The sequence below is a fragment of the Phaseolus vulgaris genome, chromosome 8 (assembly GCF_000499845.2).
Source record: "Phaseolus vulgaris cultivar G19833 chromosome 8, P. vulgaris v2.0, whole genome shotgun sequence".
Classification (NCBI taxonomy): Eukaryota; Viridiplantae; Streptophyta; class Magnoliopsida; order Fabales; family Fabaceae; genus Phaseolus; species Phaseolus vulgaris.
Window position 1 is genome coordinate 21708616 of NC_023752.2, and position 15550 is coordinate 21724165.

The 15550-nt window shown below is 31.8% G+C and overlaps 2 protein-coding genes across 5 annotated transcripts; one reads left to right on the top strand and one right to left on the bottom strand.

Annotated features, from left to right (window-relative positions):
* The first annotated feature begins 5204 nt into the window (after positions 1-5204).
* Positions 5205-9670, top strand: LOC137824107 (GTP cyclohydrolase 1). Of its 3 annotated transcripts, XM_068629565.1 has the most exons (4): positions 5884-6023; positions 7526-7662; positions 7731-7880; positions 8056-9670. In XM_068629565.1, the coding sequence occupies exons 3-4, from the start codon at positions 7844-7846 to the stop codon at positions 9246-9248; spliced, it is 1230 nt and encodes a 409-aa protein (XP_068485666.1). In that variant the 5' UTR covers positions 5884-6023; positions 7526-7662; positions 7731-7843; the 3' UTR covers positions 9249-9670. The 3 variants fall into 3 exon arrangements, with proteins under 3 accessions (XP_068485665.1, XP_068485667.1, XP_068485666.1); XM_068629566.1 differs by lacking the exon at positions 7526-7662 and having other exon boundaries at positions 5318-6023; XM_068629564.1 differs by lacking the exons at positions 7526-7662; positions 7731-7880 and having other exon boundaries at positions 5205-6023.
* A 2028-nt stretch (positions 9671-11698) lies between these two features.
* On the bottom strand, positions 11699-15305 carry LOC137826750 (uncharacterized). Of its 2 annotated transcripts, none has more exons than XM_068632887.1 (9): positions 15157-15305; positions 15021-15072; positions 14744-14944; positions 14144-14325; positions 13862-14042; positions 13579-13790; positions 13038-13163; positions 12855-12958; positions 11699-11979 (listed from the first exon to the last, which is right to left on the bottom strand). In XM_068632887.1, the coding sequence occupies exons 1-9, from the start codon at positions 15185-15187 to the stop codon at positions 11815-11817; spliced, it is 1254 nt and encodes a 417-aa protein (XP_068488988.1). In that variant the 5' UTR covers positions 15188-15305; the 3' UTR covers positions 11699-11814. The 2 variants fall into 2 exon arrangements, with proteins under 2 accessions (XP_068488988.1, XP_068488989.1); XM_068632888.1 differs by having other exon boundaries at positions 12867-12958; positions 15157-15293.
* Between the last annotated feature and the right edge of the window lie 245 nt (positions 15306-15550).

Genomic DNA, 15550 nt, shown 5'->3' on the forward strand with positions numbered 1-15550 from the left:
TCAAACACCATTTTAATTTAAGTGTTATAATAAAAGTTTTGAAAATTATTTTATTCATCTTCTAAGAAAAATAAAAAGGGGAAAATTAAATAATAATATTATAATTAGTAAAACTCTCAGTAAATAACTACATACTTTTTTTGTACATTTAAATAAGAATGAGAATAAAAGCAAAACTTTAAATATACTAATTAAACTTTATTATGAAGTGGACTTTAAGCCTAATTCAACCTTATAAAACCGGCTCACGAGGTGAGATTTGCACCTCGTTAGGATAGGCTCGAAATTGGCTCTGATACCATATTACGAAGTGAACTTATTATAAAATAGAACAAATATGAACAAAAGAGAACAAAGATGAACAAAAGAGTAAAAGAAAGGAAAATGATATGACAATGAATATCTCTTTTATTATATTGAAATCAGAATGAATAGTCTGAATATATACAAGTTGTACACTCATTTTAGGTCTAGCCAAAGAAAGAAATAATCAATCAATAAATAAATACTAGAATCATATCAGGCACAAACAAAATAAAGGTTATTTACCTTTATAAAGAGAAATAACTAAGAATTAGAAAAGACACAATTCATATTAACATTTTTCTATAACGTTTGTATCCATATCCTTTAATATCCCCTTCAAGCTGGAGAGCAAATATCCAGCTTGGAACAAATACTCTTGAAAGATTAAGGACTTAAAGCTTTGGTATACATGTCAGTTAGTTGCTCTGTGGTGGAAATGGAAAGTAAATGGATGAGACCCTTCTTTAATTTTTCTCTAACAACGTGATAATCTATTTCTATATGTTTCGTAAGCTCGTGAAACTCTGGATTTGCTGCAATGTATCTTGTTGAGTCATTGTCACAATATAAAAGAGATGATTGCTCGAAAGAAACTTTGAAATCTTGAAGATAAGTTAGCCATTGAATTTCACATGTAACAATGGTCATTGCCCTGTATTCAGCTTCACAAGAACTCTTTGATATCGTGCCTTGCTTCTTTAATTTCGAGGATATGAGAGAATTCTCAAGATACACACTAAAACCAGTCACTGATTGTCTTGAATCACTACAGGTGCCCAATCACTGTCACAAAAGGCTTTTAGATGAGCAGAAGTGTTGGAAGAGAAAAATAAACCAAGACTTGAAGCTCCTTTAATATATCTGAGAATTCTAATCACTGCAGTATAGTGAGAAATTGTAGGCTTAACAAGAAACTGAGAAAGTTGTTGCACAAAAAATGTTATGTCAGGTCAGGTATTAGTGAGATACATAAGTCTTCCAATCAATCTTCTATAAGCTTGAATATCTGTGAAAGAAATACCTCCACTAGAAGAAAATTTTTCATGATTATCAATAGGAGTGGGTGTAGGTTTGCAGACTAAAAGACCTGCATCTGTTAACAATTTTAATGCATATTTCCTTTGATTCACCATTATTCCTTCTTTACTTCTTGCTACTTCTAGACAAAAAAAATATCTTAAATCCTCAAGATCCTTAATCTTGAATGTCTAATTCAAGGCTTGTTTAATTCGAGCAATATCTTCTTTATCATTTCCTACCAATATTATATCATCCACGTACACCAATAATGTTGTAAAAGATCCTTCAGAAGAATTAATGAACAAGGAATGATCATTCATAGATTGAGTATATCCCATAGAAAGCAAAAAGGATGACAGTTTGGCAAACCACTCTTTGTTGGCTTGCTTAAGGCCATATAAAGCCTTTTTTAGTTTACGAACTTTTCTGGGTGGAATAGAAGTCAATCCAGGAGGAGCATTGTTTATGTCTAATTGTTTACATCTTCTTTCAAGTCTTCATGTAAAAAGGCATTGCTTATGTCTAATTGTTTCAACTCCCAATTATATATAGAAGCTAGAGAAAGAAGCAACCTTATGGTGGTCATCTTTGCTACTGGAGAGAAAGTATCAAGGTAGTCAATGCCTTCTGTTTGTGTGTATCCCTTTGCCACTAACCTTGCTTTATACCTTTTAACTGTCCCATCAGCCTTTACATTTTATTTTGAATACCCATTTGCAATCTAAGGCAACTTTGTCCTTAGGCAGCAGGCAGTCTCCCAAGTTTGATTTGACTATAAAGCAGATATCTCACATTGTATAGCTTTTCTCCAACAATCATGTTTCACAGCTTCAGAATAAGTGTTTGACTCAACATGTGAAGAAAGAGACATAACAAAAGACTTGTAAAATGGTGATAAATTGTTATAAGACAAAACAAAATTCAAAGGATATTTAACTCTTGAAGATGTATTGGAAACATTAAGATTACAATGATAATCCTTTAAATACTTAGGTGATCTTTTTATTCTTGTACTCATTCGGACAGATGGATCTGATTCAAAATTTTGTTATATTTCATTATCTTCATTGAGGTTTTGGTCTATATGAGAACAAACTTCTTCTGAAACCTCAATGTGTGACTCAAAATTATTATCACTATTATTTTCAACATTATCACAGGGTGTATTATCACAAGGTGCATTATCACAAGGTTTAAGAATGGCTTGTGATGGCTGACTTAAGACAGGTTGATCTTCAACAAACAAAATTTGATAAAAAATATCAGGATTGTTAGTTTCATTACTAGTATCTTGAATCCTTTGATATGGAAAAACATGTTCGTAAAAGACAACATCCCTAGACAGAAATATTTCTCTTGATTGAATATTCAACAAAATATATCCTTTTGTCCCCCTTTTAAAACCAGTAAAAACACATTTTGATGCCTTTGAATCAAAATTTTTTTCTATTGGTTGACAAAGTACTAACATAACATAAAGAACCAAACACCTTTAATTCAGTAAAATCTACTTCAGTTTTGTAAAGCATTTCATGAGGAGAAGAATAGTTTAAAACAGGTGTGGGAAGCATGTTTATAATATACGTAACATGTATCACAGAATATGACCAATAAATTTTGGGTAAATGAGATTGTATCATGAGAGCTCTTGCTACATTTAATAAATGATCATGTTTCCTTTCAACTATACCATTTTGTTGTGGAGTATTGACACATGATGTTTGATGTACTATTCCTTTATTGACAAAGAAATTAGTCATGAAAAATTCAGTCCCATTATCACTTCTTATTATTTTTATTGATGTCTCAAATTGTGTTTGAACAAAAACAACAAAATTTTCCAAAACCTTGACAACTTCAGATTTTTGTTTTAAAGGAAAAATCCATGTGTACCTTGAATAATCATCAACTATGGTCAAAAAATATTTATGGCCATGAATTGATGGTATTGAAGATGGTCCCCAAATATTTACATGAATAAAATCAAAACATTTTTTTTATTTAGATGTACTAATAGGAAAAGAAAGTATTTTTTGCTTTGCAAAATGGCAAACATCACAAACAAAAAATTTATTCTTGATAACATCAATACAATTTGAAATATGACCTAATCGAAAATGCCAAAGGGTTTCTAGATCACTAGCAGTGACATTAACAGTATTGATGGTGTGTGTAGATTTGATGGGTTTAATGTGAAGTTCCTGGTAAGATTGGATCCTGAGTATATAAAGTCTATCTTGCATCTTAGCAGAACTAATTATTTTCAAGGAGTTTTTGTCTTGGATGTGACAACCATTAGAATCAAAGGTAAGAACACAAGATAGTTTATCAATCAATTTTGTTACTGAAAGAAGATTAAAAGTGAAACAAGGAATATATAAAACATTGTCTATGACATGTTCTTGATTGAGAAAAAAACTTCCAGAATAATTGACAATGACTTGATTACCATTTGGTAATTTAACAGAAATAGGATGAATTTGTTGATCTGAAGCGAAATAAGTTAAGGATGAACAAATGTGATTAGTAGCACCACTATCAATAATCCAAGAACTAAAGGAAGAAATAAATTTATTACCAATTTGTGTTGTCATGTTGGAAGGAATAATAGAGACTTGACTAGAAACATTGTCACTGGATTTGACCTGTTGTAAAAGAGCTAACAATGTTTGATATTTCTGAGGAGTAAAACCAATTTGTTGAGACCCCACTTCTGACTTTGAACCTTCATGATTTTGCTCATTATTATTAAAATTTGTATTCTGAAAAACTACATGACTCTGATCATGGTTCTGATTTTTTAAATTTGAAATGAGGTGGAGAGCCATGCTTTTTATAGCATGTATCAATGGTATGTCCTGTCTTTCCACAATGATTGCAAATTTTGTAAATATATCTTCTTCCATAGCTTCCTCTTCCATATCCACCACCTATGCCATAGGTCGTAACATTGTCTTTATAACCTCCTTTGCTAGTAGCAATCATTGTCTTGGACTGATTACCAAAAAATTGCCTCTCTTATTGTGTAACGAGAAATCTCTTATTGTGTAACGAGTCAAGGATGAATTATCTGATGAATAACATGGTAAGGTGAACAAAGATCTTGTGAGGGATCAACAACTTCACCCATATATAAATGTAGCAACCAGAGCATTAATAGCTTTGATACCATTTTATAAAATAGAACAAATATGAACAAAAGAAAACAAAGACGAACAAAAAGAGTAAAAGGAAGGCAACTGATATGAGAATTAATATCTCTTTTATTATATTGAAATCAGAACGAATAGTCTGAATATATACAAGTTGTACACTTATTCTAGGTCTAGCCAAAGAAAGAAATAATCAATAAATAAATACTAGAATCATAACAGACAAAGACAAAATAAAGTTATTCACCTCTAAAAAGATAAATAACTAAGAATTAGGAAAAAACAATTAATATTAACATTTTTCTATAACATTTGTATCCATATCCTTTAATAAACTTTTTCTCACGAATAAAATATTTTCCAAAAAATTAAGTGAAACATAATTTTATCTATATAAATTAAAATTACTTTAAACAGTTTCTGTTTTCTTACATCCAGAACTATAAACATATGAAACTAGAACCTCACTAACAATTGTTTAAAATTAAAAGTTAATGGAGTTGGTGCTTAAGAGTCAAATTCAAAACCACCCATTAAATAAAAACAATTTCATACTTTAATTATTTACTTTATAAACAAACTATCTCACATATAGAGAAGATTATAACATTAATATTTTATAATATATAATTGAATATAAATTTAAATTTATAAGTTAATTTTGTGGGATTGATTTACTCTTAAAATTTACATTTTAATACAATCTAAAGTTGGAATAGATGCATTAATGTTTAGTTTTTAATACAATCTAAAGTGAAGTGGCAATAGATGCACTAAAGTTTTTGTTTTTCACAACCAAGATACTCTTGACTTATAGAAACCAACCATCCCCTATCACTACCAAACTTAACAATGCACTCTTGATTTATACCAACCAACCATCCCCTGTCTCCACCAAACTTACCAACACCCATACCATTTTGCATTCCTTTTATCTTGGCCTCTCTTTTATTTTTTTTTTATTTATTTACTTATTTTCTTCTTCATTACCCACTTCTCTTGTTTCTTGGTTGGTTATTATTGTTCCGTCTGTGTATGCTATCTTCTGCCACCGATCCCTGCCTCGGCCACCCTTTTGTATCTTCTTCTTCATCCCGTATTCAGATTTGTGATTTGAACGATTATTGTGTCTTTGTTGAGATCTAGCTTCTTCTTCTGCACCACCCCTCGTTTGTTTCGGGGTGTTTGTCACCCTGCCGGACGTATTCTTCAAACTTGTCAAGTGGGTTGCCGAAGATTCAGATTTGTTGTTAAAAAGTTGAGAACTTTTTGTGGCATCATTTGGATATTGAGATTTTTGGCTCCCTTGTTGTTTGTTTTATTTTTGTGGAGTTTCAATGGGGTGTTTGGATGATGGGCGTTTCGCTGTTGTGATTGAAAATGGAGTGAACAATGACTGTGGTGAAGTGGGGTTGGGGAATGATGGTGGTGCCATTGAGGAGGCTGTGAAGGTTTTGTTGGAGGGTCTAGGGGAAGATGTAAACAGGGAAGGACTTAGAAAGACACCACTTCGTGTTGCCAAGGCCCTTAGTGAAGGAACCAGAGGTGAGTGATTTGCTTTGCCATTCAATTTTCTTTTATGTAAAGAAAAGTTGTTTCTATTTTATTTTTTTGCTTGGTTTGCTACACAATTTGTACTTTGGTATTTGAATGGTAGCGAGTGCTACAATTTTTCACCTCTGCAGTGTTTTGTGAATGATTGGACCTAATAACGAAATATGGATCTAAATCATTCATGTTAGTGCTTGTTTGAGTTAAGTTTGCAAAAAATATCCTCTATTTTCTTCCATTTTAAATCGACTTTTAAGGCAAACCGAGACAAAGCTCAGTTTAGAGTCGTAACAACTGAAAACCTAGCAAGAGGCTTTTTCAGTCTTTCTTTTTGAATTGAAACTAAAAGCCAAACATAACTAGATGAATGGAGAATTACTTTGTGACTGTCTTTTTGCTTGGAAAAAGGTTAAAGTAAAAGCTGATTAGAGGTGGAGATATTCGTTTCTTTTATTGTTTGATGACTGCCACATTTAGTTTTTCTTAACTTTTTGGAAAAAAATTTCCTAGTTCTTATTATAAAACTTACTCTAAATTGTCTACTGTATTAATCAAATTTTTATAAATATTATGCAGAGATTTATTATTTCATTTGATGGAAAAAGATTAAGAGAACAGCATCCCAATGGTTTAAGGGTATTTCTGAAAACTGATACAAATTCCACTGACTAAATGAACGTATTTTCTTAGCCTTGTCAATTAATTAAAAGGGTTTTATATTCATGACAAAATGTAGTATTTGTTATTTCTCCAAAGGCTTTCTGCATTCTGAGTTACATTTTACAGTACACTTTCTGTTCTTTCCTTGTAAGTTGGACTGCCCTGCTGATGAAAGCGATGGACATAGGTAGTGAGCACAGAGTATTAATTCATCTTGTTAGCTTCCGGCTTAATATTTCCATTTGGAAATAAAAAATGATGGTACATTTTTAATTTTCTTATGTGGTTTTTTGCCTGTTGATACCAACAAACATCACCAACTCTCAGACAGTCAATAATACTGGGTTGGTTTACATCTTGTTTCCCAAAAGCTTCATTGCTTAGCCATACTTTTTAAATGCTTCCATACTGCCTACTGTAATGAACTTGTTCGATCTCCTGGCCTTCACTCTGTTACATGTGGAGAAGATACTTAGTTTTGGTTATTGCCTTTTCTTCATCTTCCTTAAACATTTCTAGCATGGCACATGGTTAGGCTTTTGGAGAGGTACTATAAATAGTTTATTGAAAAATGTTGATATTTTTTTGTTTAGCCACTCTCTTCACTGCAACAGAGTATTTGACATGCTGTTCTTTCTCAAGGTTTTCAATTACTTGAATTAATTTTTTCCTCTTTGTTAATTTCATTTCAGCGATTCAGCTCCACTGCATATCCTTTTTTTTTGTTGATGTGCTTTTCTGAATGTCATAGCTTTGCTTTGGTCTACATTGTCATGTAAATATGATCGTTTCCAAGCTTGAAAATAGATGCTTTTGGTCACTCTTCTTTTTCTCAGGGTAGAATTACCAAAGAGATAATAATTTATTTCATTCATGAATCATGATGATGCGCCAACTGCTGGTCAGAGCATGTTTTCCATGGAAATTAGTCATTTGTCTATCTGTTTTAAAGGACTGATATCTGGTAATAAAGGTATCTACCATCCTATGGGTGTAGTTGCTAGGTGCATTTTCTTCAATCCCATGACATTGCATATGCAGTTGTGTAGGTATACAATGCATGCACGTCTTTGGGAGAGATGGAAGGTTTTGGCATCCTGTTTCAAATTTTTTTCTGCATTACATAATCACTCAAGAAAAGATTTTATTCCATAATGAAGTTCTGTGACCTTAACACACTTTCTTTCTATGGTAAGTATATGTGTATTTCTTCTTCCATTATTGGTTTGTCGCTTTATATGCTTTGCCTTCCTTCACAATTTCGTACATGAATATTTCCATTTAGTGTTGTATTAGGATACAAATTATCATATTTTTCTTGAATAATAAAGTATTACAAATAGTAAGGAGATTTCTTTTCTTCCAGGTTACAGGCAAAAGGTGAAGGACATAGTTCAAGGTGCTTTATTCCCTGAAGCTGGTCTAGATAATAGAGTTGGTCATGCAGGTGGAGCAGGTGGACTTGTGATTGTTCGAGATCTTGACTTGTTTTCTTATTGTGAGTCTTGCTTGCTTCCATTCCAGGTCAAGTGTCATGTGGGTTATGTCCCCTCTGGTGAAAGAGTTGTTGGTTTGAGCAAGCTCTCTCGTGTTGCTGATGTATTTGCAAAACGGCTTCAAGAACCTCAACGTCTGGCAGATGAGATGTGTTCTGCTTTGCATCAGGGAATAAAGCCAGCAGGTGTCGCTATTGTACTTCAGTGCACACACATACACTTTCCAGACATAGAATCGGTCTTTCTCGACTCAAACCACAAAGGATGGGTTAAGATACTTGTTTCCTCAGGTTCTGGGGATTTTGAGAACAAAAATGCAGATGTATGGAATGATTTCTTTAGTCTTCTTAAATTTAGAGGCATCAGTGTGGATAAAATTCACTTCAGAGGATCATCTGATCCATGCTGGTGTCCTTCTCAGTCTTTTCTATCTGCCAAAGTTTCCTCAAAAATCGGACCAGTCAATCCTGTAATGATCTCTGCAGTAGCTTCGATCATTGAATCTTTGGGAGAAGATCCTTTGAGGAACGAGCTTATAGGGACCCCAAGTAGATTTGTGAAATGGTTGATGAACTTTCAAAACAGTAAGTTTGATGTGAAGTTGAATGGTTTTCTTTATGGTGGGATAGATGCTTTGAATGTAAATGAAGAGATTAATTTAAACAAAAAAATAACGTCTGAGCTGAACATACCTTTTTGGTCACAATGTGAGCATCATTTACTTCCATTTCATGGTGTTGTTCACATAGGATACCTCATATCTGATGGATTCAATCCTATAGGAAAATCACTTCTACAATCAATAGTACATTTTTATGGTTTCAAGCTCCAAGTTCAGGAAAGGCTTACCAGGCAGATAGCTGAAACCATTTCCCCACTGTTAGGGGGAGATGTGATAGTAGTTGTAGAGGCAAGTCACACATGCATGATCTCTAGGGGAATTGAGAAGTTTGGAAGTAGTACGGCTACGATTGCTGTGTTAGGACGATTTTCAACCGACCCTACTGCTAGAGCTTCATTCTTGCAGAGTATTCCAAGTCCTACATCAACTGGGGAGCAATGACTCTTGTTTGAGCTCACTTGAAATAATTTAGCACTAGTTCAGATCATTTTTTGCACTTTGAAATTTTACTGTCAGCAGTTCAGCAACCCCAGCCTGGATAAATTCAGAAGATATACTGTCATAGATAGTCTTGTGTTTTTGAGTTCCTCAAATTTTTGTTTCAGTGACAGATTTACAGTCAGAAATTGTCTGATGATTGATAGTCATATCATTATTTTTGTGGCTTTGAGTCTCGATAGTAGAAAAATTGAAGGGATTCGTCCAGATTTATGTACTGGCACACTGCTCCTAGAATGTTAATGATGTTAGTGTACCCTGGAAGTTACTGATTTTAAAGTCAGAATACTTATAAATACTTTGTATGGATGTTCGCAAAGAGCATGGTTTAAACTGAATATTATGCAAATGCTTTGGTGCTTTTATTCTAGTGTTAGAATGGAGATCTATTGATTCCATGACACAAGTAGCAAAGGGTAAGTATGAAATGTGAATGCCAAGAGAAACTGTCTTTTTTCCAGAGGAAGAATGCAAAGTGATTTAAATTGAAAATGGGTTTTAAAAACTCCACTTTCAACCCGGATTACCAACTTTTCAGTAGTGTAATTGAATTTAAAAATCATCCATGATCAAGCAACTAAGTAATCACTTAATGAAGACCAAGTATTTAACCAAGTCCTCAACAAAGAGTTCCTGTAGAAATTCATCAAACCCTAACCCAAAAGGTTACATTATAAAGAGAAATGGTGAAACTTGATGGAGGAGATTGATCTATTAATCATCATTTGATCCCTTTTGAAAGAAGAAACTATTTAAAAATAAAACCCTTCAATTAGTCACTGTTTTGCAAAGGACTATAACCAGCAAAAGGGAGTGTTCTCTGGATCATATCAAATCATTCCAAATGACAAATCTTAAACAATTATTTACATGTATATTAACTATATTGAGAATGAGTATACACGATTCATTTAAACCAAAATAGTATGCAAAATAAAACAGTAAATTTTATTGAGACTCAATTTGTTTTTAGATTGTACATAATATTTCTACTCTTTTTTGTTTTTTTTATCTTTACAAACAATCTTCCTTATAAGAATTCATGTTGTAACATTTTCAAACCATTAAAGAGAAATTAATGCAATCTATAAGGATGTCAATATTATTATTTTTTTAATTAACAGTTATATTCTTATTTCTTATATATATTTACAACCACCATCCATATAGGGCCTACAATATAATATTTTTCAAATAAGGGAGACTGATGTAAGTTATAAAGGATGTCAGTATAAATAATATTGTTAAAATAATTAAGTTTTCTGTGGGTAAAAGAATAATATCGAATGAAATTAAAATGAAAACAAAACAAAGGAGATTAGTGTAATTTCTTCTATTAAATATTATCAAAATCACCAATAGATTTCAGGGATTTATGGATCTAATCATGATTGTGTAAATGCTGTTAATTAGTTAAATAAGGAGGAATCAAGCATGGGGAAGCACATGTTTACAATCTAGTTACTTTACCATCTGTCCTTGGGATAAAATAGTTTCAATACCATGTAATATGAACTCACTTAATAATAAAACCATAATAAATTAGGAATTTGTATCCAAACACAATAAATAGGAGAAGTTAATCTAAATATTCATCTTCACTTTTAAGTCTCCTATTTCTGAAAGTTATTTATTTATTTATTATATTTAAAATTTAAGAAAGCATTAATTACTTTTTTATTGTTTATTTACCTTTACCTTTCACTTAATTTTTAATTAATTCCATGGTATATTTAATAGAAATAACTCACATTACTTACTTCATATTTTAGAAAATGTAATTTGTATTCCTTTGTGCTTTAGCTAAAAAAATATTTGTAATCTTACTTTAATGAAAAAAATTCTAAACAACTCATAATTGTATCTTTTTATATTTATATTTAATTACTGGGTATAGTAATATTTATTGTTTCAATAAGTAAAATGATATTGTTTATTTTTAAAGTTGTCTGGATTGAAAAAACAACTAAGACAATTGTTTAAGCAAGTGTTGGGTAAGATATTTTTCAATAGAAAAGAGTAATTCCTAAACATTTTAACCTAAAAATAGTTTTACGTATTAAAAAAAAGGTAAAACAATAAATCTTATAAATATTTATTAAAATTAAGTAATTATTACATTTCTTTAGTTCTCCAATTATAAGACAGTTAAACAAAACAGTAAATTTTAATATTTAGTGTTTTTCACTTAATACATTCAGTTAAAATAAAAAAGCTAACCAATCCACTATCCCGATAAATTTAATAATAAACACAATAAATAGCTTAGATTTATTAAATGAGATTTTTCTAATGTGATCAGATCCACGTCTAAATATTGTGATTTAATAGTAAATTATGATATATTTTGTGATAATTGCTATACATTTTCTTGTCTAAAATGAAAACAAAAATTATAAACCAATTCAACTAAATTAAACAAAAATTATAACCACATGCTAAGTGTTGCCAATTCAACCAAATTAAAAATGTCCATTACATGTACAAGCCATATCAACAATATTCATAACTACCATATGTGCCTAATTTTATGCCACTCTATCATTGGCTTGCTCTTGGGAACTCTTGTTTTTGGTAGTGGAACATGTACTTCTGTGTTCTGTGTCAAGCCAATGGTCACTCCTATTCCTAGAATCAGCAAAATCATGTATGCTGACAGAGATACTTTATGAACCTGCAACCACCATCACAGACAAAATTTATCAGATATTCTTTTCACACAGCCAGAAGATCATAATATGCAAGAATGATGGAAACTTGAGAAACCACCAGCAAAGTCCTATGGTCTTTCCACTGTATTTACATAGTTGTCTCAGAATACTAAATAAGATTTTGTTAATGTGTTTGACAAATAACAAATAGAAACTATTAAAGGAAAAGGACATAAAACATTTAATACCTTCAAAATAAAAGGAAAAAATGAACCAATGTTCCTTGATTTTCAATGCAGCTCCAATGACAAAAAGATTTTATTTATTAAAAAAAGGCTTATCTTTTCTTGTTTTAGTTTGTACTTTTCAAAGTACTTATTTTTAAGTTTAAGCATATTGGTAAGGGATGAGATTAGCACTAAATTAGTTTTATGTAATAGCTTGATTAACACCTTAATAGTAAAGACTCAAAAGAGACCACAAATCGTCAGGGAGAACTGCTAGCAACACACTTTCTTATACACTCTCTTCTGAACATATTTCTATTATTGGCTGAAATGGAAATCACAAATGTTTGAGAGTTACATTTCTCATTTAATGAGTTTTTCCTGATTTGCAGTTTTCAATAAATTTTAATCAATAACAGAGTGGACTAGAAGTGTTGTGTCAGAGAGTGCGTTGCTTACACTCTTCATCATCAGAAAATAAATCCATAAGAAGAACACAATTAGGATTCAAAAAGTATACTGAATGACAACATCTACAGAGGGTATTATCCAATCTTATAAATTTAAAAAGATGTAAAATATGAACTGGAAACATGGTAAGATAGAAAAGTTCATAATTCCGTTATGAGTTCTGCAGCTAATAGCTATAAATTTGGGCAAACAACACAAACCTTATCCACAACCTTGCATTTCTGAAGAAAATTTCTGTCAGCATGGGCAAGACTATATCGTAGCATTCCAATTATGGCAGATGCAGTTGCTGGACAATCACAATCTGCATAATAGGTACAAGTGACATGAAATAATATTCAATGAAAAGGAAAGGTGTCAAGGTGGTGAAATTTGAAAGGTACCTGGGATGTCAAAAATTTGTTTGGTGGGTGGAATTCCCAAAATCCTTCCCAGATGCCCACGGACATGAGCACGCTCAGTGTATGAAAGGAGATCCCCATGAGTGAAAACAAGTACTGGTTTGTCATCTGCAGGTAATAGAAATAAACAATCATATTGGCTATAGAGAATAGCAATTTGGTCTGCCACGGTGTATATAAGATGAATGATGAAGATCTGGTTAATATCAAAGTTAATAGCACATAGTCCTTAATTTGTACAATATATTATGAAGAGCAACTAGTCTTAGGAAACTGTATATAAGGAATAAGACCCATAAATCCATTGTCTTAAACTTTTGGGTAGGAGGAGGTGGTGTTATAGTCTTTTATATGAATTGTCTAGGTTTTATAGTACTAGAATTGTCTTCCATAATTCACTCTCTGCTACTGATATAAACTTATGTCAATAACAAAAAGCTTGTACTTAGTATATAACTCTCATAAGAGAATGAAAAGAGAGATGAACTAAAGACAATATACAAGGGTTGTGCAATGCAAATACCTTTAAATGATAGGAATGGGCAATTGAAAGTAGAAACAATTGTTTCAACGTATTGTTTCTCCAAAGCACCAGCATTCTTCATTGCTTTCAGGACCAGAAGACCATTAACAACATATATTACAAAATTAACTTTTCTGGTCTCACTGGAAAAGTAACCTTTATTGTGATCTTTGCTCTCCAAACTTTTTCTCAATCTCGCATTATCTGTTTTCCTGTATAATTGAAGCAAAAGTTATATATGAGTAGATGAGGAAATTAAGTATATTAAATTAAATATTCAAACCTGACAACAAGCTCTCCATGTCGGACACCTTTTTTCATCCAACCCTTCAACATTCTAATGTCCTCATCTTTGTCCAACTTATATGACAAACTACGTGTATCATACAAACAAATAGAATTTGAATATCTTGGCATCATATACTCCTGGAGGAAGTATGTTCCATTCTCTGTATGTAAGTTATCTGGCCCAGAAAGATATGTAGTAAGATATATGCTATGATGAAATGAAATTATTTCTTCTTTCTTCAAATTGATATCTAAATTGAGGTGCTAAAAGTTATACATGATTCTTGTGCTCTTGGGGGTGCAAATTTGTCATCATCAAGCACCTTAGAGATTCTATTTATGAGACTACTTTTCCCAGATCCACTTGGACCAACCATTAAGAGGCATGTTGTATTTGGTACATCATGATCACTAGTCTCTAAGCCACCAACCTTCTCAATCCATGCTCCAGGTTTATATCTGTGCCAATAAAACCACAATATATGACAATCAATATTAAATACCACACTTTCAATACCCTTACTCACGAGCCCTGCAACTATTCATGCTCTGAAAACATTTAAAAGTTGATTTTAGAATGATATGCTATCAATTTCAATCAGATACCTGCATTTATAGAGCATAGGGGGAAGCACAAGATGAGGCATTTTAAGGCATTATAAAACTAGATATTAACAACTCACAACTGTTCTAAATTTCTACTAACTTGACAACAATTAGGAACCAAAGATGCCTAAACATGTTGCGTTCTATTAGACAAATAAGACAAACAAACCACCTAACCCGTGAAAATTAACAAATTGCATCAAATTTCTCAGAGCTGTATCACATAAGATGCATGCAAAATACTGTATAAAATAGATGTTCAAATCAACACCTCAAAATCTTTTGTTTCTCCCTCTTCAAATCCTTTTTGTGAATCTTCAATTCATCACAACAACATTGAAGGTCGTCAGGTTTTATCTGCTCAGTGACTTCAAAATCAACCCTAAAAGGATGTGTGTTTTCTTCATCAATTTCACTAGAAGTCGACTCCCTTTCTATTTTTTTGTTTTGATCCTGCAAGATCATGTTATCCCTGAAACATTGGAGATCACAAAATCATGACCATAACTCTTTACTGATGTCAACCAAGTCATAGACAGTTATCATACCCGACATCAAGTGAGGAATGAGCAGAAAACCAGAGAGAACCTTCGTCTGTACCTGAATGTTGGGACATGGTATAATTTGATGAAACATAAAAAGAAATAACATTTTCATTTCAAAAAAGAACACAAGACCAAATACCGTGAGGAACAATAGAATCACCACCACCCATGTTATGTTTCTTTGTTTTTCATTCCATGGTTTCTTAGTACAATTCAAGCCAAGTCAGAGGTCTGCTCTGCTATAAAAATGGACTAAGTAAAAAACATACCAAAAACACTGAAGTTGTTATTAAGATATTTGTAACTGGTTATTGTTATGTTGGTTATGACAAGGTTGAGTTGGGTGGTTTTTTTGTTTGAATAATTAGTATTTTAATATTGGTTAAAATATAAATAATTAATTTTAAGATATAAATTTATGATTAAAATAATTTTAATTATATAATGTTATTTCAAATTATAATATAATGTTACTCTTGGTATTAGTAATTTCTTTATGAAATAAATTAACAAATAATGTTAATTATTTAATG